Genomic DNA, 23,022 nt, shown 5'->3' on the forward strand with positions numbered 1-23,022 from the left:
GAACTCATCCCAAAGAGGATATATATGTGATTTTATGTAAAACAGAAGAAGTGTTCTTTATTATATTATATGGAAATATTATAGAATATATAAAAATATGGATTATATAAAAATATATCGAAATATTATATAATATATCAAAATATTATATAGTATATCAACATATACTATATAAAAATATTATAGAATATTATATCAAACTATTATAGAATATATAAAAATATGAACTATATCAAAATATTATATTATACCGAAATATAATATAATACAAATATTATTATATATCAAAATATTATATAATAAAGAAAAAAAGTTGAATAAATAAACAAACACCCTGTTAAAGTGTCCCATTATTAATTTATAACAAAGATTGACTAGTTGTTATATTTAGTGTTGAATATTTGTCAAAAATGTAACTGATCAATAATGATAGATTTCCCCTTATTGATCTCCTGTCAAACAGGAAGCAGAAACACCTCACCTGTAAGACCAGTTGTTCTGACCCGAGGCTAATCAATAATATAATAAATAGTATAAATGATATTCAGACTGCAGTGACTTAGATCTGGAATCAGTCTCCCTTCTGTGAGTTTCATCCAGAGGCTTTTATTTTGAAGGATATGTCAAAATAGAATATTATATCAAAATATTATAGATTATATCAAAATATTACATTATATCAAAATATTATAATATATCAAAATATTATAGAATATATCAAAATATTATAATATATCGAAATATATTATATCAAAATATTATAGAATATACCAAAATATGATATAATGTATCAAAATATTATAGAATATATAAATATATATTACATCAAAATATTATATTATATCGAGATATTATAGAAATATATAAATATATCAAAATATTATAGAAAATTATATCAAAATATTATATAATACATTAAAATATTATAATATATCAAAATATAATATAGTAAAGAAGAAAAGTTGATTAAATAAACAAACACCCTGTTAAAGTGCCAAATTATTAATTTAACAAAGATTGACTAGTTGTTATATTTAGTGTTGAATATTTGTTCAGATGTAACTGATCACCTCATTGATCTCCTGTCAAACAGGAAGTAGAAACACCTCACCTGTAAGAACACTTGTTCTGACCCGAGGCTGATCAATAATAAATAGTATAAATGATATTCAGACTGCAGTGACTCAGATCTGGAATCAGTCTCCCTTCTTAGAGTTTCATCCAGAGGCTTTTATTGTGAAGGTTTCCGGTGTGTGTCGGTGCCGCGGTGCGTGTTGACGCAGCGGGTTGCAGCTGGTGCGTCAGGAGGAGAGACAGAGACAGAAGATGCCATAACAGCATCACCGACCGTCAGTCCGTTTGGTTCAGTCTGATCCGCTACCTGTACCTGGTACCGGCCCCGGTCCGTGTCCCTGTCCCTGGTACCGGTACCGGCTCCGGGACGCCTCTGATGCTCAGTCCGCCTCGCAGCGCGTCAGAACGGGTTCTAATCTGCGGAGAGAAGCGGCGGAGCGGCGGCAGCATCTGGAGCGGCAGAGGAGGTAAGAGCTGCTGCAGGAGAAGGAGGAGAGGAGGAGAGAGGAGGAGAGAGGAGGAGAGGAGAGGAGGGGACCGACCGACCTGTCTGTCCAGTTATCTGTCTCTGTCTCCGGTTATCTGCTCTGTCTGTCCTCCTGTCTGTCTGTATCTGTCCTCCGGTACCCGGTTCCTCTCCGCGGCTGCAGGCCAAACCGGAGCGGAGCGGCTCCTCCTGTCCGGCCTGCAGCCGCGGATGAAGCGCTGAGGCCCGGCGGGGTGTTTTCTGATGAACCGCTCCGGCTCATCCAGCATCCAGAGGGCGCGTGTGTGTGTGTGTGTGTGTGTGTGTGTGTGTGTGTTTGTTATACCGGGTGTGGCTCGGTTCAGGTGAGATGGTCATAATGATGATGGTGATGGTGATGATGATGTCACAGGGGTGAACAGGTTTACCTGCTCCAAGGACACCTGTCAGGTCATGTGATGCTAAATGTTATATACACACACACATATACAGTATATGTGTGTGTGTATATGAATGCACATATACAAATACACATAAATACATATTGTATATATGTATATATACATATGCATACATACGATATATGTGTATATATGTATATATATATGTATGTATATGTATATACATATAGTATACATACAAGATGGCGTCGGCCAAAAAACAAAGATGGCGCCAGCCAAAAACCATCATGGCGACGGACAAAAACCACGAAGGCGATGACCATAAAGCAAGATGGCGCTGGCCAAAAACCAAGATGGCAACGACCATAAAGCAAGATGGCGCTGGCCAAAAACCAAGATGGCGACGACCATAAAGCAAGATGGCGCTGGCCAATAACCAAGATGGCAACGACCATAAAGCAAGATGGCGCTGGCCAAAAACCAAAATGAAGACGGACAAAAAACACGACGGCCAAGAACCATGAAGGGGATGACCAAAAAGCAAGTTGGCGACGAACAAAAAACAACGAAGGCAACAACCAAAAAGCAAGATGGTGACAGCCAAATACCAGGGTTGTGTTCGAATAGTCCTTTTTGCTGAGGAAGGTTCCTAACGGAGTGAAATGACCTGGAAGTACCTCAGTAGCAGCCGTGATAAGAGCTGTTCCAATTCACCAAATGCTAAGGAAAGGAGCTTCAATGCTTCCTTTACTATCTCCTTCAGCAGAGGACACACTGGAGCATCCTTTACCAAAGGAAAGGAGCTTCAATGCTTCCTTTACTATCTCCTTTAGCAGAGGACACACTGGAGCATCCTTTACCAAAGGAAAGGAGCTTCAATGCTTCCTTTACTATCTCCTTCAGCAGAGGACACACTGGAGCATCCTTTACCAAAGGAAAGGAGCTTCAATGCTTCCTTTACTATCTCCTTCAGCAGAGGACACACTGGAGCATCCTTTACCAAAGGAAAGGAGCTTCAATGCTTCCTTTACTATCTCCTTTAGCACAGGACACACTGGAGCATCCTTTACCAAAGGAAAGGAGCTTCAATGCTTCCTTTACTATCTCCTTTAGCAGAGGACACACTGGAGCATCCTTTACCAAAGGAAAGGAGCTTCAATGCTTCCTTTACTATCTCCTTTAGCAGAGGACACACTGGAGCATCCTTTACCAAAGGAAAGGAGCTTCAATGCTTCCTTTACTATCTCCTTCAGCAGAGGACACACTGGAGCATCCTTTACCAAAGGAAAAGAGAGAATAACATCCCACAATTCCTTGCGGCCGCAGCATTTAATGCGACGCACCATTCAGCCGTTCATGAAAACAAACTATATGCTTATCTTGCATATTATTTTCATATGCTCACGCTGAAAGAGCTATTTTAAGAACGTACGGGGGGGAAGCAGCAGCTTTTGTAGTCCATCTTCAGAACATTGTAGTTTCACCACAGCAGACCCGCGTCACTAGCGTCCGCCGCCGTCGCATCATAAAGACGGAGCCTAGTGAAAGTGCAGTCGGCTTCTCTGAACACCGAGGTTGTCTTTACCAAAGTCCTCATGAATTCTCCTTTACATCTTTCCTTGACCTCATGACGTTTTCCATCAAGGTCAAGGAGAAGTGGTTAGCAAAAGACGTTAGGACGTTATTTTTTGACTTTTCGAACGCAACCCAAGATGGCGAAGGCCAAAAACCAGGATGGCGACGGCCAAAGAGCCGAACTTGAGTTGAACTTGACCTGGTTTGACTCAGTTCAGCTTATTTTCAAATAAATGCATTTATCTGATCATTACTTTAATTCTAAATGTGAGACACATGTTGCCGTGGATACCAGAGCTGCAACGAAAGATCATTTTAAAACAGATGAAACAAACGTTATACATGTAATAATAATAATAATAATAATAATAATAATAATGAATTTAATTCATCAGCGAAAATCACAAGGTGCTTCACAACAAGGGCAAAACAATCATAATTCAAGGTTAAGACAATTTACACAAGAAACATACGATTAAAAGCGTCAAAATAGGTCGAGTAAAAATAATTAAAATCAACTAAAAATACTATAAAATCATAGTAATTATAAAACCCTCGGGGGAAAGCTAAAAAGGAACAGGTGAGTTTTAAGGTTAGATTTAAAAACAGAGAGTGTAATTGTGCCTCAGAGCTGGTTCCACATCTCTCACCTGTCTCTCCTCCGTTTCCCAGGATGCTCTGGGGTTTCCCAGCAGGCCTGTGAAGATGAGTGTGACATCATGGTTCCTGGTGAGCAGCTCGGGGACTCGACACCGCCTCCCCAAAGAGATGATCTTTGTGGGCCGAGAGGACTGTGAGCTCATGCTGCAGGTGAGACTCTGGACCAGGTGATCATTCACAACGATCACCTGATCGCTCAAACGATTGATACCAGGTCTGATCTGATTAAATAAGAAAGTATTTTTGGTATGAATGATCAGAAAAGGGTTTATAAATGTTAATATAAAGGTGTGAATGTCGTCTCATCTGGTTCGTTGTGCTGACTACTGGTCTAGATTTAAAGGTGTGAATGTTGTCTCATCTGGTTCGTTGTGCTGACCGCTGGTCTAGATTTAAAGGTGTGAATGTCGTCTCATCTGGTTCGTTGTGCTGACCGCTGGTCTAGATTTAAAGGTGTGAATGTCGTCTCATCTGGTTCGTTGTGCTGACCGCTGGTCTAGATTTAAAGGTGTGAATGTCGTCCCTTTTCCTCTCCGACAGTCTCGCAGTGTCGATAAGCAACACGCCGTCATCAACTACAACCTGACGACTGACGAACACCTGGTGAAAGACCTGGGCAGCCTGAATGGGGTGAGACAGGAAGTTACTGTGACATCACAGACATGAACCAATCAGCATCCAGAAAGAAAAGTTGGTGCGTTCAAGAACAGTCCGACGTCTGACATTTACTTACACTGAATGTATTTTGTGTTGTTTGATGCAGACGTTTGTGAACGACCTGAGGATTCCTGATCAGACCTACATCACCCTCAAACTGTCCGACATCATCCGCTTCGGATACGATATCCTTCAGATGACATCATCAGTGTGTGTGTGTGTGTGTGTGTGTGTGTGTGTGTGTGTGTGTGTGTGTGTGTGTGTGTGTGTGTGTGTGTGTGTGTGATGTGTTTAATGATGTCACTATGTTTCTTAACCTCCTCTTCACATTCTCACGTCTACATTTTGGAGAAAAGTCAACACAAAGTCCCAGAGGAGGCTCTGAAGGTCAGTGTCTGTGTGTCAATGTTCAGGATTAGGTTATTGATCTACTGTTTACCTGATCAGATCAGTGAGCAGGTGTGAGCAGGTGTGAGCAGGTGTGATTGGCGCCTCCTGTTGTTTCAGCATGAGAAGTACAGCAGTCAACTGCAGATCAGTCTGAAGGCTTCAGAGAAGAAGACGGAGCTGGAGGACCGAACGAGAGCCGACAAAACACCCGGTACAAAAACTACACAAGGTACGTCATAATACTGTGAATATTACTACAAATAATATTACAAAACAAAACAAACTGAATGGTGACTCACAGCTAATAAGTTACGATAGCTTCCTTTATGTTGGACTATCCTTCTCTCTGTCCAATCAGAGGTCAGCTACTGGATCCACTAATCAATCATTATTCTGTTGGAATTAATTAAAATAATCACATTTTTAATATATATAATATATTTATTATTATTATATAATATTTAAATATATATATAATATTTTTAGTTTATAATTACATTTATATATATATATATATATATATATATATATGTATATGTTGTAAAAATACATTTATATATATTTTATTTATATAAAATATATACAAGATATATTTTATTTTTTATTTAATATTCATAATGTGTCAAAACCGTGTGTGTGTGTGTGTGTGTGTGTGTGTGTGTGTGTGTGTGTGTGTGTGTGTGTGTGTGTGTGTGTGTGTGTGTGTGTGTGTGTTAGTTGCAGAGGCTCCGGGGTGTCGGCCCACTCCTCTGTACGGTCAGCCATCTTGGTGGGGAGAGGAGGATTATGGGAGTAAAGTTCATAGCGGCGATGAACCTCATGCAGGTAAAACAACACTTTATCATCTAATCTATGCTATATTATTTAATATAGTATATATATTATATAATATATATATTATATATGTTTGTTTCTGTCAGAAGTCCAGAAGGACTTGTTGTCAGACTCCCAACCAAAGACCGCCTTCCCTCCGTACCACCGCGAGCCGAGCTACTTCGAGATCCCCACCAAGGACTTCCAGCCCCCCAAAACCTTGGGGGCGGAGCTTCAGGAGATCCCCACCAAGGACACGGACACGCCCCCGGCCCCACCGTCGCCCCCCACCCCGACCCCGCCTGTCGTTCAGAGCCACGCCTCCTTCACCATCGAGTTTGACGACTGCATGCCCGGCAAGATCAAGATCAAAGACCACGTCACTAAGTTCTCCACCCGCCAGAGGAAGCAGCACGCTCCGCACCGCAGGACCGTCATCCCGACAGCCACGCCCTTAGACGTGATGTCAGCGGAGAGCAAGGTGGCTGATTGGCTGGTCCACAGTGATGTCACCATGATGATGAGACGTCCAACATGTGATGATGTTTACAGCACCAAGAGTGACCTCGCCATAAATATCAAGACCCTCAAAGGTCAGAGTCTTACCAGGTGTCTATAACGGTGCGTTCACACCAAGAGGGAAGTGAACTTTTCCCGCGGACCAAACTCTGTGTAGAAACCTCTGACCGTCTGTGGTAGAAACAACAACGTCGCTGCCGTATTTATGCCTAGATGACTTTATGTTGAGTGTTGATGGAGCAGCTGCATAGCCTGGTACTGATCCAACCAAACTCCATTCAGAAAACAAGCATTTTAAAAGTTCTTTGCTTGTCGTCATGGTAACAGACCTGACAAAGCATGAATTCAGACTTTTTACAAATCAACATCATTGTGTAGTTATTTCGGCATCATTTTGATCCGTTTATTGCAATTAAATCACAGCACAATCTGTTTATTTTGGGTTCATACTTCAGTAGCGACGTGTTGCTTGCTAGATACAGTCAGTGCAGTGGCGCTGTATGGGAATACAGCTCGCCGCCGGGTGATGTTATGAACCCAGACACGACGGCGTTTGGTTTTCTGACACATCTGGGACTTCCACAACATGTACAGAGCAGTAACAGTGGTTATTTCTTCCATGGTTGATGGAGGAAAGAAAAGTTGTTGGTATCTATGGAGACAAGCTGCTTCTCCTCTCCGGCGGTCAAACTTGCGCGAGTATAACGAGGCGAAAACTCCCTTCGCTCTTTGGTGTGAACACAGCTTAACTCCACAGGGACTCCTGATGTTCAAATCAGACACATTGATTAATGCAGGTTTGATGTTTTCTTGTTGTCAGGTCACCATCATGAAGATGGAACCCAGAGTGACTCAGAGGACCCGGTTCTCAACGGAGGAAGGAGTAAATCTCACCACTCCATCCAATCAGAGCAGTCCGAGGCGTCGCAGCAGACGGTTCAATCAGGTCCGTCCGTCCCCTGCCAGCCGCCTGCTCCACCACAGATGCTCCACCAGCCACCGCAGTACTCTCCACCCGGACCCGCCCCGGCCTCACCTGTGGCCCCTGAGCGGCCCCTGTCCCAGAGTCCCCCTCAGGCTCAGTCTCCCACCACAGAAGCGCCCAAGCAGGGGCCCCCCGAGCACCTCACCCAGCAGGCCTTCATCATCGAGTTCTTTGACGACAACCCGCGCAAAAAGCGCTCGCAGTCCTTCACGCACAACCCCGCCCACGCCGACTCGTACTCCGCTCTGAAGGCCAAGCTGGAGCGGCGGAAAGGCGGCGAGCGGCCGGCGTCTGTGCACGGCCACATTGCCCCCACCCAGCAGGTGACGGTTCCCCTGAAGGGTCAAGGCCACGGCGGCCCCCAGAGGTCGAGCTCTCTGAAGAGGGAGAAGACGGAGGGGGAGGTGGCCTCCTCTGGTTCCTCCTCTCGATCCTCCTCGGGTATCGCCATCAGACCCTTCGGCAGTGTCGGGAAGAAGTCCAAGCTCGCCCAGGAGTTCGCCGCTGAATTCCTGAAGGATTCTGGTCAACGGGATTCTTCCCCAACGAGGGACAAGATTTCCCCTCCGCCGATGTCTGCACCGCCGGTTATGGTGTCGCCTCATCACGCAAGAATTCCCTCCCCCCAAGAACCTCCAGCTCCTTCCCCAGTCCCCTACCCCATGCCCCCCATGACCCCCATGCCCCCCATGACCGCCATGCCCCTCATGCCCCCCATGCCCCTCTTACAGCCTCCACCAATGTCAAAGGCCTCAATCCCCACCAAGGCTGCTGTCCAGACCGCCTCTCCGGTCCACTCCTCCGGGCCGCCCATGTCCCCCATGCTGCCCCTGGGCGTCCGTGCAGGAGACCCCAAAGCTTCCCAGAGGGTGATGAGGAACGAGGAGGACGACAGCCTGAGTGACGCCGGGACCTACACCATTGAGACGGAGTCACAGGACAAAGAGGTGGAGGAGGCTCGCAACATGATTGATCAGGTGAACTCACATTGAGAGGTCTGTTAGCTTGTGACCCTCCGCAGATTCAAACTGCTGATGTAAAAACTTCCTTTTGGTTGTTAGCAGCGGTGGTAGAGAGAATCTTTAGGTTGCTTTGTACTGAGACAGAGAGAACACAGAAGTGAGTATAGTCGTATCATCTATTCACATGGTAGATCACAGAGAGAAGGTATAAAAGAACACAACAGCGACCTCTAGCGACCGTAGTAATTATGACAGGAGCAGAAGCAAGGTTAATAGTGAGCAGAAGAAGAGGCCGGAGTTTGCATCCCGTGTGAAACCAACAATATGTATTTGTCTCTATGTTTGTAGTTATTTTAACCCAAAACATGATTTTCTTCCCTAAACTTAACTGTTTTTTTTTGTTTGTGTTCAAAACGGGACGTTTTATTCAGTTTTACGTGTTAGAACGTGTTGCTTTGAGTTTCACTTTCACTTTTACAACGTAGTAGGCCCCTATTGACCCACATCTATGGTGCTTATAGCGACTGATAACGCCTATTTAATGGCCTGGTATCAGTCGAATCGGGTGCTGCTTCAATCCATATTTGTTGGCGTTTAGCCTTTCAAAAACAAAATGTTCACTGCGGTCAAACAACACAAAGGGAGGCACGCAACTAACATGGTTTCTGTAAAATGAACTGGACAATTGGATTGTGGAGAATCTAACCAATCTAATGATGTATAGCATGTCCATATTGACAAAAGTTACCCGGCGTTTATTTGTCAAAACGTGTCGCCACACCCGGCAAGTAAAAGTGACCCGCCGTCTAATTGGGGCTCAGCTTTTGATTGAAGTTTTTCGGTATATCTGAGAGCTAGAACTACTTTCATGTGAGGTTTGTGTGTTTTAAATCGCTTCAGGGATGCATGAAACCTCTTGTCCTTCTTGCTCCTTCCTGTTGCCGTGATCCTGCCCCCCCTCCTCATGCATGCCCTGTGCTCTGACAGGTGTTTGGTGTCCTCGACTCTCCAGAGTACAGTGGTGTGAACACAGGAGTGTATAGACCTGTAATAAATGATGGCAAGGATGAGCAAGCTAACCTGCCTAGCGATGGTAGCACTGTGGACCCGTTGCATGGCTTTATCCCAGCTGCTATCAGCGGCCCCCCAACCGGCCCCATACAGGTAAAAAAAAAACACCGGAAAACTGAACCAGACCCTGGAAACACACCTGTGTAGCATGTTCTGGTCCCACTGCATGCAGACTAGTGTTGTTATTCCCTGTTACATATTTGACTCGTTGGACTCTTTGGTCCCCTCGTCTGGTAATGTCGTTCCTCATGTTGTTTTGTTGTCTAGGTACCGTCTGCTCAGGCAGCAGGTCTGGAAGGACCCAAATGGGTTTCCCGTTGGGCCAGTCTTGCAGACAGCTACGCTGAACCCGGTTCCACTCCGCCTCAAGGGGAATGTTTGGAAGGTGCTATTGAATTTCTATCTGTGCAGTTTAGAAAGCAGCTCATGTGGACTCCTATGATCTTGTGTTTTGGGCCTTGAAATTTCTATTTTGGAAAATATAATACAAATGAAGTATATATGAAAAACGGATTTGAATTGTTCTTGTAGATTTGCGCCTCCTGAGCCGGTCGATGGGAAATTACAGCTACGACACCTCTGAGACGGAGTCCAGCCACAGCTCCAGGACAAGAAGGCTGCTGCCCCAGGTGCCTCCAGAGAAGCTGGATAGTGCTCCCCCGAGTATCCTGATTCGCCATGAACCTTACCAAGGCCCGGAACCTCCTCGGGGCCCACAGGACTCCACCCAGCGCCTGTCCGTTCAGGACGACGTGGACCCGGACAGCCTGAGTGACGCCAGCCGCTCAGATGACGTACCTGTTCTGGAGAAAACAAAGAAGAATCAGGCCAGGACGGGTTCTTTGTCTCCAGGGGCCGCTGGTCCTCAGTTCAAGGGTCCGGAGAAAGTGTCTCCTTCCACCAAATCCACCTCCTTCTACATCGGTTCTGAAGAAAGTCCAGTCAAACCTGACCGGGCCCGGAGCCCGGTACAGTCTGAGAGGACACGTGACCCTCCTGCAAAACCCCCCCCTACCACCGTCCTGATTCGACACCTGAGTGGACATGAACCCAGGAGGACAGGCGTCAAACCCAACAGCTCTGCTCCAGACCTCCAAATGCAGGACAAGGATTCTGTCCCCACTAAAGACAGCTGCATGTCAGCCATCGTCCGGCAGGAGAGCTTCACCAAAGACCAGCCCAGCAACACGGTCCAGATGAAGAAGCTTCCCCACATCTCCAGCCACCCGTCCATCAGAGACATGGAGCAGAGGAGGGAGAACTTTCAGGAGACCGAGGGAACTCTGTCCTCTCTGGACTCCAAGTTCCCCTCGTCCGGCTCCGGTCGTAGCTCAAAGAAAGGAGGCTCCTCCACCCACATGGACGACTCCCTTTCTGGCGAGTCAGACGTGGACACAGCGAGCACCGTGAGCCAGGTGAGCAGCAAGAACGCTCCAGTCAGCTCTATTTCTAAAAAACGTGGTGTCATCAGCGGCCTCCAAAAGGAGAAGTCCTCTTCCAACCCGTCCATCCAACAGAAGGGACGGCAACTCTCTGCCCGCGAACGGCTTACCGAGAAACGCCGAAACCAGACGACTACAGATACGTCGAGCAAGGCAGAGGCAGCGAAGCGCTTCCAGATGCGCCGCAGTGCGGGCAACCGCGGATCTCTGGATCTGTCAGAGGGCCAGCAGGGTTCTGGTCCACACTGGACCGAAACAACATCGTCTGACCATGAAGTTTCCCGTCCGTCCAGCCGTAGCAAGAAACTCATCGCCCCCCTCCAGAAAGAAGACAACGGAAAGACGGCCAAGACGGCAGCTCAGCAGGTTCTGACACGGTCCAACAGCCTGTCAGCACCGCGGCCAACCCGGGCATCCATGCTCCGCCGAGCGCGCCTAGGTGAGGCCTCGGATAATGAAGGTGCTGAGACGGACCGGGGCTCCCAGAACTCTGACCACATCCCTGCGCCGTCCAAAGCGTCTGCCGAGGCGAAGAAGCTGTCCAGGCTGGACATCTTAGCGATGCCCAGGAAGAGAACCGGCTCCTTCACGACTCCCAGTGACAACGAGACGTCCTCCACGGGCCGCTCCGGTTTCTCTAATCGGAACTCTGAGTCCTCCGTCACCACCAGGAAGACGTCGGTGGGCGACGCCCGCCAGGCAGCTAGCAAAGGGGGTGGAGCTCTGGGGAAGCAGCCGCCGACCCGTACCCGGTCCAGCGGAGCCAAGTACCCCAGCGCCGGTGAGTCCTGGCTCGATTTAAAAGTTGAAATGTAAATCTTGTCATACGGTATATTTTCAATATGTGGTTACCTAGTTGTCTTATTGTGGGATTCTTATCGAGGATTTGACCCTCAACATCTGTCCCATGTCATCCTTGATGATCTAGGATGAGGAAAAATGGAACTTAGTCCAACAAAATACATTATTTATTATTTAAATCTGGATCTCAACAAGACAATCTGACCAGATAAACATTTCAGTAAACCATGCTGTTGTTTTAGTATTCTGTCGGTGAATGTCTGCCCTTTTACTATCCTTGTGGTTCACATCAGGTCCCTGGTGAGTTACTGTCGCCGAGCCCGCTGCTGTTACCATGGAAACAAAGCTCCACAGCATCAGTCTCCACCGTTCTCTGTCATGTTGTCATGAAACCCAGATCCTGGCTGTAAAATATTATGACGTTATGGATTCTCTGTCGGTGCTCAGAACAATCATGAGCCTCGGCAGTCGTTTCCATGGCGACGCCTCGATCCAGAGCTGTGACGTCAGAGTTTTATCACATTCAGAAACAATAATTCATAAAAAATACAAAAGTGAATTGATCCAAAAAGTTCCACAAAGATCAACTTCAGCTGCCGTCATGGTTGGATGATTTCATCTGTGTTTCATTGTTTGTCCTGGTGATTTAAACAGCAGCTGTAGATGCATCATATAATCCACAGTCTCTTTTCCAGGTTCCCGTCGCAGACAGAAGGGCTCCGACTTCTCCTCGTCCTCTGAGGAAGAATACGACATGGGTGCCGGGAATCCCAAATCCAAACGCTCCTCCCATCCCTCCACTTCCTCCCACCAGACGCCACGCCACCGGACGGCCGCCACCCGATCCAAGTCCGTCTCCCTGGAGACGGAGGAGGACGAGGACCAGAGCGAGGTCGACCCCTACCAGAACTGGTCCACGCACAGCGCAGAGATCGCCAAGTAAAAAAAAAAAAAAAACCTTACCTTCAGTTCAAAGAGTAACTAAACTCTGATCTGCATCCTTGCCAATTCTCCCGGTTTCCTCCTGGGGTCACAATTGTCCCACATTTATGGCATTTTTTTTTCCTTTTCGTTATCTCAACCTGTTTCTGGCGCTGTACAGTGTGTATAATCCCTACTGTGTCCACCCAGACGACAATAGAGCTACACATAATATCATTTCCCAACGGAGGAGAGCTGCTCGTGACACCCGTGGTGACACTCACCGAACATTACAGCATCACAGACGCTTTGGTTTTGAAATCCTCCCTATTTTTGAGGTCTCAAGGTTGGCAAGTATGCTGATCTGTCCAATCGGTTGGTCTTTCTTTAACCCAATTTTAAAGATAGAGTGAAGATACAGATATATGAAACTAGAAAAACCTATGGAATCCATTGTTACCAACCATGTCATGGTAGCTTATTGGGAAGGAGGCTGAATAATGCTCCAAAGTTGGGCTACATTTTACATTTGATATTTCCATCATAATGTTTTAAACCCTTTTACACTTTTACAATTAATTTTAAATAATTAATTTGTGTTTATTACAGATTTATGACTAGAATAACTTGACACACAGTGCTGAGCTGCATCTCAAATGAATCTTCAGGTTCCAGCTTTCAGATGATGTACACCACTTCTATGTGACATCTACTGTTGACCTGCTATCTCTCCCTAAAGACCCCCTGTATCCCCCTAACAAAGACTAAAACGGGTCTATTGTGGGTCTCAGAGGGTTAAACCTTCATGGTAACATTTTGTTTGTGTTTCCCATGCAGGCTCAGTCAGGACCTGGCCAAAGATCTGGCCATCCTGGCGAAGGAAATCCACGATGTCGCTGGGGACGGAGACTCGCCGAGCTCCGGCGTGGGCACCGTCACCTCGCCGACCTCGCTGCCCAACACACCGGCCTCCACCATGTCTGCCAGGGAGGAGGTGGGCAACGCTGCAAACATCACATCCCCCACACACACACCACGCATACCACAGCTTCTACAACTGGGAACACACCAGATCTATCCATCTTATTCTCTGTGGGGGCGTTACTGTAGAAATGATTATGGGCGTAACCTCCGGTGAGGTAGCGGAAGTAGCAGTAGTTAGTCCCACAGGCTAACGGATAACCATAGTGGCTTTTGAAAGGTAATTTGCCTTCAATTTAGCAAATCCTACTTTATTATTTTAACAGATATTTAACTAATGTTAAAGGGACTGTTAGTAACTTCTTACATGTATAAATCATTGCAGGTCGGTGTCCCATGCGCGCTCGCGTGTGGCTACGCTGTTCAGACTCAGACTCCAACACAAACTACACGGAAGCACCAAAACCGCAAAGTTCTACCTAGTGAAGCCCGTCTGTTAAACAGTGTTGGCCGCGGTCGGAGGACGCGGAGGAGACCGTAGCTTTGGTCTCCAGGACCGGAGTCTCTGCTGTACTCTGCTCCTCTGCTCCTCTGCCTGTTTGCCTTCACTCACACACCGCGCTCGTTCTCGCTCCTTCGCTCCACCTCACGTGCATGCTGCTCACTCCACACTGCAGAAGCGTTAGTAGCTCTGAGAATATCTAGTGAATGTACAGTGGACGTTTGTGCAGAAATAACTGCTGCAGCTCCTCCAGACCAACAGAGGTTTCCCGTGTCCTGTGAAGTGACGGGGCTCCGCAGTGAGAAACGTTATCGTCTCCGACCAAAACTCCGGTGTCTCCCCTGTTCCCTCCGGCCGCGGTCGGGAGGCTGAGGCAGGAAAAGCCAACACTAGTATCAGCATTGATTCATGGAGAGACCTTCGTCTGGTCAGATAACATTACTGCCAAGCAGCTGAATATAGAGTGATATTGTGCTTTTAGCTGACGTGTGTCGTCTCACTGTTTTGAGCGATGCTCGTTCATGTCTATGTAGAACGAGAACAAGCGCAAGCAACGGGACACTGACTTTCGTTGACTTAACGGCCACAGGTGTCGCTGCTAACAAGCATTTCTGATTCGTACAAAAAGTCCCTTTAACTAACGTTAAATTTGCATTTTCTAAAATGTCCATGCGGAGCCGTGGTACTTGTTGCGCTTTTCACGGCTAATGTGATCAGAGATATGATCACATTACCCTGTTTGAGGTGTAACACAAATGTTTTACTATACTAACACATCGCTCTAGGAGAGAGGATTTGCGTACCGTTACCATGGAAAACTCCGGTTCCGGTTCAGTGACACGACGCGCCGGAAGTTACGCCCATAAATTCACGCAAAGCATCATGGGGGCTCGGAATAAGGTGGATAACCTTGGTTATAACAGTCTGAACTGACCTGTGACAGCAAGGCTCAAGGTTACCAAACACAGCTAGTTGGTGTTCGAGTAACTGTTCCGCCGGTGTTCCCAGTTTCAGTCAGAAACAGTAGGTTTGTCTGTCATCTCGATCAGTGATGACACATTCAGACGTTCCAGGATGACTGACGGGAGCTTCATCATTGCTTTGGATTCTCATGATTCATCTCTCTGTTGTGCTGCACAGAGGCCATCTTATCCATACTTCCATGGGATTCGACCATCTCAGGTGTCTGACTCTGACTCATCACTTCCTCCTGCCTCCCACACCATCACTGATCCTAACACTCCCCCTCTCACCAGTGTTGGATTGTTCTGAAGCACTTTTGATTTTCTTATTTTTAAAACATGTCTTGATTGAGTCGACCTGTATGACGGATTATTAATGACGAAACTACTGAGTTAGCACAAAACAGACCCGAGCTGGAATCAGTCTGCTAGCATGTGAACCAGTTTAAGAAACCCGCTACTCTGCTCAACCTGTCTGGTAACCAGGGGCACCTTAATATGACGTTTTGGAGGCCCTTCGCTGACAGATAACGCCCAAAAGGCTTCAAAATAAAACTTGCTATTATAATTATTTTATTATTCATTGCCTTTGTCTGAACATTTAAATTTCTGGCAACGATGGTCATGTAAAAACTAGGGCTGGCATATTTAATCGCAATTAATTGCACATTTTGTATCTGTTCAAAATGTACCTTAAAGGATTTGTCAAGTATTTAATACTCTTATCAACATCATAGTGGGCAAATATGCTGCTTTATGCAAAAAAAATGGCATGTCTGTAAAGGGGAGACTCGTGGGTACCCATAGAACCCATTTTCATTCACATATCTTGAAGTCAGAGGTCAAGGGACCCCTTTGAAAATGGCCATGCCAGTTTTTCCTCTCCAAAATTTAGCGTAAGTTTGGAGCGTTATTTACCCTCTTTCTCAACAAGCTAGTATGACATGGTTGGTACCAATGGATTCTTTAGGTGTTCTAGTTTCATCTGATGCCAGTATCTTCACTCTAGCTTTAAAACTGAGCCCACTACAACCTATAAATTGTGTTAATGCGTTGAAGAAATTAGTGGCGTTAAAATGAATTTGCGTTATTTGACGGCCCTAATTTGCATTGAACTTAAATGTGTCGGTGGCGTCTGTCCCTGCTCGCTCCCAGATTGTTATATTCACACTGATTCCTGCTCACATTGATTCTGTGCTCTCTCAGTAGTTTTCCCATGAACTCCCATTGGCCTGCACCATGAATGAACTGGTTAAACTGGTTTTGGGACAGTTCATGGAGCTGTAGCCGGTGACCAGTAGTAGTGACCTGTTGCTGTTAACACGCTGTATCCCAGCAGTACTAAAATTCACTGCCTACACTGTTGCCCCCCTCCACCATCGCAGCTGCATGTTGACTTGGTGCATGCGTTTCACAGAGCGCCGCCATCACCGGCCGGCTGCTCGCTGGCTTGATAATAACGAATATTCAGTGGCTGGATCACCGGAGCCAGACTCCCTTTACTCTCTTTCCAGCTGGTCCAACATATCCCCGAGGCCAGTTTAAACTACCAGAAGGTTCCTCCAGGTTCTGCTGCCGTCTCGGACCTGGACGCAAACATGAATGAGCCGGAGACCGGTTCTAAGCAACGCCGTCCGTGGAACCGCGAAGAGGTCACTGTCTAATCCCACTGAGGCTACGTTCACACTGCAGCTCAGACTGAACAGTCAGTCAGTTTATCAGGACAATGTGTATGGAGGCCTGATTATTGTGTCAACTGATCAATGTATTGATTATTAATTAGTAGAATTTTACAAATACAAATTACCCCAGAACATGTCCAGTTAACTTCCTAAAGCTGGGCATACGCCGTACAATTTTAGCCCGTTTCTGGCCCGAATTTCGAGCCGTACGACTCAATTAAGAGTCGTATCGAATTTCAGCTTCATCGGGCCGATTAACTCCTCCGGATGAATTTCTCAGAAATTTTGGTCGAGAGCCACGAGCTGATTCCCCAACGTCAGCGCCTTATTTCTACTTTTTTTTAACAGTAATCAGAGCGTAGCTAGCAAGATAACGATGTACAATAGATGTAGTAAAACGTAGCTAGCTTACCTCCAATTCTCTCTGCAAAATGGACAAGCCATACTTTCCACGTCTTCCTCGCCACCTGCAAGTCCATATACACCGGCGCCTCTTGTTTTTTAGACGTTTCTGCCTTGTTAGCATCGTGACCCATACAGACTCAAGCCCCCAGGAAGAGCGCCGGTCGTTGATGCCAACTTTCGTAGTGGCCAAAAGGTGGTACTACAACTTCCGTGTCCGTCACGTGATGCCATTGGGCCACAAAAAGACTTTTTCCCATAGACTTACATTGGAAAAGAGACGTCTGTAACTCAGATATTTTTTTTTAGGGTGAATCAACTCCTCAGTATGAACACTGTAATAGTCCTTATATAAATCATTAGGTCCTAAAAGTTGTAAAATGAACTAGGAGCCAAATCCAGATCCCTTCCTCCGTTCATGTGAATGAGACCCAGACCGAGGCTGGAGCGAGGGCTGGGAGGCGGAGTTAGCAAGGTCACGGCTGTGGCCCCGCGACCGAGCCATGTGACCGAGCGGGCGCTATTGCGCCTGCTCCGAGGACCCAATAGATGCGGAAGATCGCCGGAAGATCCGGGTATTTTTCCACTCGGAAGTTGAGCCATTTTGTCTTCATGCGCCACTGAGCAAGTCTGCAGTGTGAACATGTCCTGACTTCAAACTAAAGGAGACTGCTGCAGTTAGTTTTGGTGTGCTGGGAAATCGTAAACTGCTGTTCATGTCAGTGTTGATGTCTCGTTTACGTTGGACTTCATCTGGTTCCTTCTCCGTCTCTGAACGAACTCTTTCAGGTGATTCTGGACAACCTGATGCTGAATCCAGTGTCTCAGCTGTCTCAGGCCATCCGGGAGAACACGGAGCAGCTGGCCCAGAAAATGAAGTAAGGGAGCTCTTGATGCTAAACTGTCAGAATAAGATCCAGTTCTTCAGGGGGTCAGTTTGTGTTTGGTGGTATTTTTTCTTGTATTTTTATGTTTTTCTGTATTTTTATTTTTTTTGTATTCTTATTTTTTTCTTGTAATTTTTGTATTTTTTTTTTTTTCTTGTATTTTTTTTTTCTTATACTTTTATTTTTTGTATTTTTTTTTTTTCTTGTATTTTTTTTCTTATACTTTTATTTATTTATTTATTTTTTTGTATTTTTTTTTCTTATACTTTTATTTATTTATTTTTTTGTATTTTTTTTTCTTATACTTTTTTTTTATTTTTTCTTGTATTTTTTTTTTTTTGTATTTTTTTTTTTCTTGTATTTTTTTTTCTATATTTATTTTTTTTTCTGTATTTTTTTCTTTGGGGTATTTTTTTTTCTTGTATTTTTTTTTCTTATACTTTTATTTTTTGGTATTTTTTTTTTTTTCTGTATCCAGTTCTTTGGGGGATCAGTTTGTGTTTGGTGGTATTTTTTTCTTGTATTTTATAAGTTTTTCTGTATTTTATTTTTTCTTGTATTTTTTTTTTCTGTATTTTTTTTTTTTTTGTATTTTATTTTTTTGTATTTTTTTTTGTATTTTTTTTTTTCTTATACTTTTATTTTTTCTGTATTTTTTTTTTTTCTTAAAAGCCTAATCAGGGACAAGGACTGCAAATTAGCTACAGCTAGAAGTTCTATATACATTGCATCGGTCGCACTTTAATTAAGTGTAACAATGTCTACATGCATTGTCCCGGTCAAATAAATTAATAAATAAATAAAACGAAACTAAACGTTGGGGTTCTGTTTGTGTGTTCTCAGGGTTTTGTTCCAGAACAAGGCGGAGGTCTGGGAGGAGATCGAGGCCAAGATCAACGCTGAGAATGAAGTCCCCATCCTGAAAACCTCCAACAAGGTTCTTCTGCTAAACTCTTTATTAATTATAAACAACACTCTGATGATCTGAAGTGAGCGCAGCCGGAACTTTATCTCGTTTTCTGTTTGACATTTACAGGAAATCACCTCCATTTTGAAAGAGCTGAGGAGAGTCCAGAGGCAGCTGGAAGGTACACGCACATCTGGTTCTACTGATATATATAACTTTATTTCAGCAGGTCTTCACTGACAGCAACAGAACAGAGAAAATACAAATTTAAATTCAGCTTTTTTCTGCATATAAAATAAAGACAGTTATTGATTACAAACCTTTGACCTCCCCGTAGTCATAAACACCATCGTGGAGCCCGGCGGCGGTCTCCAGACTGCAGCCTTCGGGACGACGCCTGTTGGCCAGACGCGACCATCCTTGAGGGAGAAGAAACCCGCTGCCAAACCCCGCGCCGCCCCCACGGCCTCCAACGCCAACGCAAGCACCAAAAGACCACCTCGTGGACCCGACGGGGCTCACTACATGGCCTGAATGGGCCGACGTAGCACCTCTGGATGGTAACTCTGTATCCACACCGCCCGCAGCCACGCGGCCCTGCCTCTGTCCAGCAATCAGTCTCAGCTGGTTACTGGCTGTAGCACGAGAGGCAGGAGCGTCTAGATCAGCTTCAGTACGGCGAGAAAATCATGAGGACGCATGTTCAGAAGAGGTGCTGGCACAGGGTTTATCAGCAGGCAGCTTATGGGCCGTACACATGCCGCGTCTAAAACACGCGTGGAAAACGCCAGCTGTGCCGCTCTCATCCTTTTATCAGAGGTGCTGGGAGGTTCCGCTCCTGACGCGCCTGCCGTTATGAAGCAACCAAAACCTGCGTGCTGCCATGACGATGATGATGATGTTGTGGTAATTTAGCAGGAAGCTTCACTGACAAAACACAATTAAATCCCTCACAGTAGCTTTACTGCTCCATAAAATAGTCCGTGGGACAGATCATAAAGCTCTTGGTAGCCCTGGACTAAAATGATGAACTCCTCCTCCATATATTTACCGTAGACTGATATTTACGGAATAAAAAAAAGATATCTGCCAGCTGTGATTGGTTGTTCCCCGTCACATGACATGCGGTGCACGCTGCAGCGTTCCAAAAGCTGAAAAAATAGGTTCTTGGGAACGCTTGCGCACGATGACAGCGTCACTCCCACGTTTGAGTGCACCTGCCGCGCGTCCACATTGAGAACAATGTATTTGTAAAATGGTGCCTTCAAATGAAAGTCATGAGTTCGTGTTTACAACATGGGAAGTCGTGTAAACGATATGCTTGGCGTTCAAGTGGTTAAGTCGCAATATTAACGTTACTGTCGGCGTCTAGAAGCCACAGAGGCTAACAAGGCTGTTGGGAATATCAACATTTTCTTCAGACATATTATAAAATTACGAAGAATTATACCTAAAATTACAATATATTCACTTATTGTGCGCCAAAAAATTAACTTCCATGGCTTCCGTTATTTCTGAGAACGTCAACAAACACGTCACAACTCGTGAACTGTGAGCTTTCAGAAACTTTCCACTTGAAGGAATCCCATTTCCATCCCATTTGAAGGCACCACTAGACGCGGCATGTGTCGGCCCCTTACACACATCCAATCCTTCCAGAGAACTGGCCCATAAAAGACGACACCGATTAGCTGCAGGACTCAAACGCGTCGTAACTCTCCGCCGCTGTAGGAAAGTGCCGGCGGTGTGGATTCACTGAAACTGACTCCAGCGATTCAGTCCGTCAGAACTGATGCATTTTGAAGTAATATAACTCCGTAGGACTGCTTCTACTTCGCACAAGCTGAACAACCTTTAGTGAAAGCTACAAAAAGAAGCAGCTGCTCGCGCCGCAGTAGTACGTGGATGATGTATATCGATCAACTCTGTGCTTTGATAATCTGTTGTTGCGTTTGAACAGATGATAGATTGTGTCTTTTCTGTCTGTATCTAAGAAGTCTCTCTTTGACAGGAAGCAAACAAACAAGATGTATTGTTCTATTTTACTGAATGTTCTTTTGCCATCTCGCTGTGATCGTGCGCTTCAGGTTTGCTGTCGCTGAATGTTGTTGAGTGCTGAATGTCTGAGATTTCCTGCTGGTCCTTAAACGCATCGCCTTCCTCAATCACAGTTAATGAAACGAGAAATACTGATGCTGTGTTTGACATGATCAGGAGCTTTGGGTTTATTTTAGACGTCATAAAACCGTTGCTGGGCAAACACATCATTCACTAAAGAAAAGTAATTATGACTGATATTAAAGGGACTATTTGTAACTTTGTACGCGCATAAATGTAGCGGGTCGTCACACATGCGCGCTCACATATGCGCGTTCGCGTGTGGCCGCTGCCTCTCCAACTCTGCCTGCCTGCCTTCGCTCAGAGAGCGCGCGCGTTCTCAGCTCGCTCCACCTCTAGACGTGAACGCGCGCTCACTCCACACTGCAGAAGAGTTAGTTTAACTCTGAGAATATCTAGTGAATGCACAGTGGACGTTTGTGCAGAAAAAAAATGCTGCAGCTCCTCCAGACCAACAGAGGTTTCCCGTGTCTTGTGAAGTGACGGCGCTCCTTAGCTAGTAACGTTACCCTCTCGTTACCGACCGGGTGCCGGTGTCTCCTCTGCTCTCCGGCTGCAGGAGGAGAGAAAAGGGAGACACGCTGCAGAGCGCCGCTGCTTCAGCCTGCACTTAGGCAGGAAAAGCCAACACTAGGATCAGCAGTGATTCATGGAGAGACCTTCGTCTGGTCAGCTAACATTACTGCCAAGCAGCTGAAATATAGAGTGATATTGTGGTTTTAGCTGACGTGTGTCGCCTCACTGTTTTGAGCGATGCTCGTTCAGGTATATTTAGAGCGAGCAAGCGCGAGCCCGACGCTGACTTTCGTTGATTTCACGGCCACAGGTGTCGCTGTTAAGAAGCATTTCTGAAAGTTACAAATAGTCCCTTTAACCAGATAAAGATTGTATAATTATGAGATAAAGACCCCGTAGTTACCAGTAGAGGTGTAAGAAAATATCGATACGCATAAGGATCGTGATATGTTTTGCGAAAATCCACTAGCCCACCGGCTATTCTGTCTTACGGAGGTTGTAGCGGGCTCAGTTTTAAAGCTATAGTAAAGATACTGGCATCGTACGAAACTATAAAAAACCTAATGAATCCATTGGTACCAACCATATCATAGTAGCTTGGCACGAAGGACACTAAATAACGCTGCAAAGTTACGTAAAATTTTGGCGAGGAAAAACTGGCATGGCCATTTTCAAAGGGGTCCCTTGACCTCTGACCTCAAGATATGTGAATGAAAATGGGTTCAATATGGGTATTACCCATCAGTCTCCCCTCTTACAGACATGCCCACTTTATGATAATTCCCATACAGTTTGGGGGCAAAAACCAAGTAGTTTATTTAATGCAGTACAAATGTGTTATTTTTACCGATTCTAAAATGGTGTATTTTAACATTTCTGCATGCTGGGGTCACTAAACTACGACGGAGTATTAGGGCCACATTGAATAAGAAAAAAATGAATCAGAGATTTCGAGAATAAAGTCATAATATTATAAAGTAGTAATTTTACGTGTTATTTTAGAGGGGAAATAGAGCGCATAGACTGCTCTCTTTGTGTAGCTCTATTGTCGTCTGGGTGGAAACAGTAGGGATTAAACAGTAAACGCTGTTCAGTTCCAGAAACAGGCTAAGATAACGAAAAGGAACAAAAAATATATGAAAATTTGCCACAAATCGGGGAGAAATGCGGGAGAATTGTGACCCCGGGAGAAAACGGGAGAGGGCGATGAAAAAACGGAAGTCTCCCGGGAAAATTGGGAGGGTTGGCAAGTATGTGAATCGGCCGAAAAACCTCAGACACGGGCAGACTAGAGCCGACGGTGCAGGATCCACCGCAAAGAAATGCTCACCGCCAGCCCGCTGTCGGCCGGGTGTGTCAGGGCCTTTACTGTAAAACAACTTCTGGAT

At 45.4% G+C, this 23,022-nt stretch overlaps 1 protein-coding gene across 6 annotated transcripts; it reads left to right on the forward strand.

Moving 5' to 3' along the window:
• The first annotated feature begins 1,250 nt into the window (after positions 1-1,250).
• Positions 1,251-20,171, forward strand: cep170bb (centrosomal protein 170Bb). Of its 6 annotated transcripts, none has more exons than XM_074615601.1 (20): positions 1,252-1,541; positions 4,189-4,326; positions 4,717-4,806; positions 4,940-5,018; positions 5,162-5,220; positions 5,341-5,452; positions 5,941-6,048; positions 6,144-6,629; positions 7,376-8,517; positions 9,490-9,666; positions 9,841-9,958; positions 10,105-11,796; positions 12,500-12,755; positions 13,575-13,731; positions 15,301-15,342; positions 16,637-16,774; positions 17,996-18,084; positions 18,937-19,030; positions 19,130-19,181; positions 19,338-20,171. In XM_074615601.1, exons 2-20 carry the CDS (start codon positions 4,222-4,224, stop codon positions 19,532-19,534), a joined length of 5,193 nt encoding a protein of 1,730 aa, XP_074471702.1. In that variant the 5' UTR covers positions 1,252-1,541; positions 4,189-4,221; the 3' UTR covers positions 19,535-20,171. The 6 variants fall into 6 exon arrangements, with proteins under 6 accessions (XP_074471707.1, XP_074471702.1, XP_074471703.1 ...); XM_074615602.1 differs by having other exon boundaries at positions 12,512-12,755; XM_074615606.1 differs by lacking the exon at positions 9,490-9,666 and having other exon boundaries at positions 1,251-1,541.
• The last annotated feature ends 2,851 nt before the right edge of the window (positions 20,172-23,022 follow it).

Source organism: Sebastes fasciatus, chromosome 18, assembly GCF_043250625.1.
Source record: "Sebastes fasciatus isolate fSebFas1 chromosome 18, fSebFas1.pri, whole genome shotgun sequence".
In the NCBI taxonomy this organism is placed as follows: Eukaryota; Metazoa; Chordata; class Actinopteri; order Perciformes; family Sebastidae; genus Sebastes; species Sebastes fasciatus.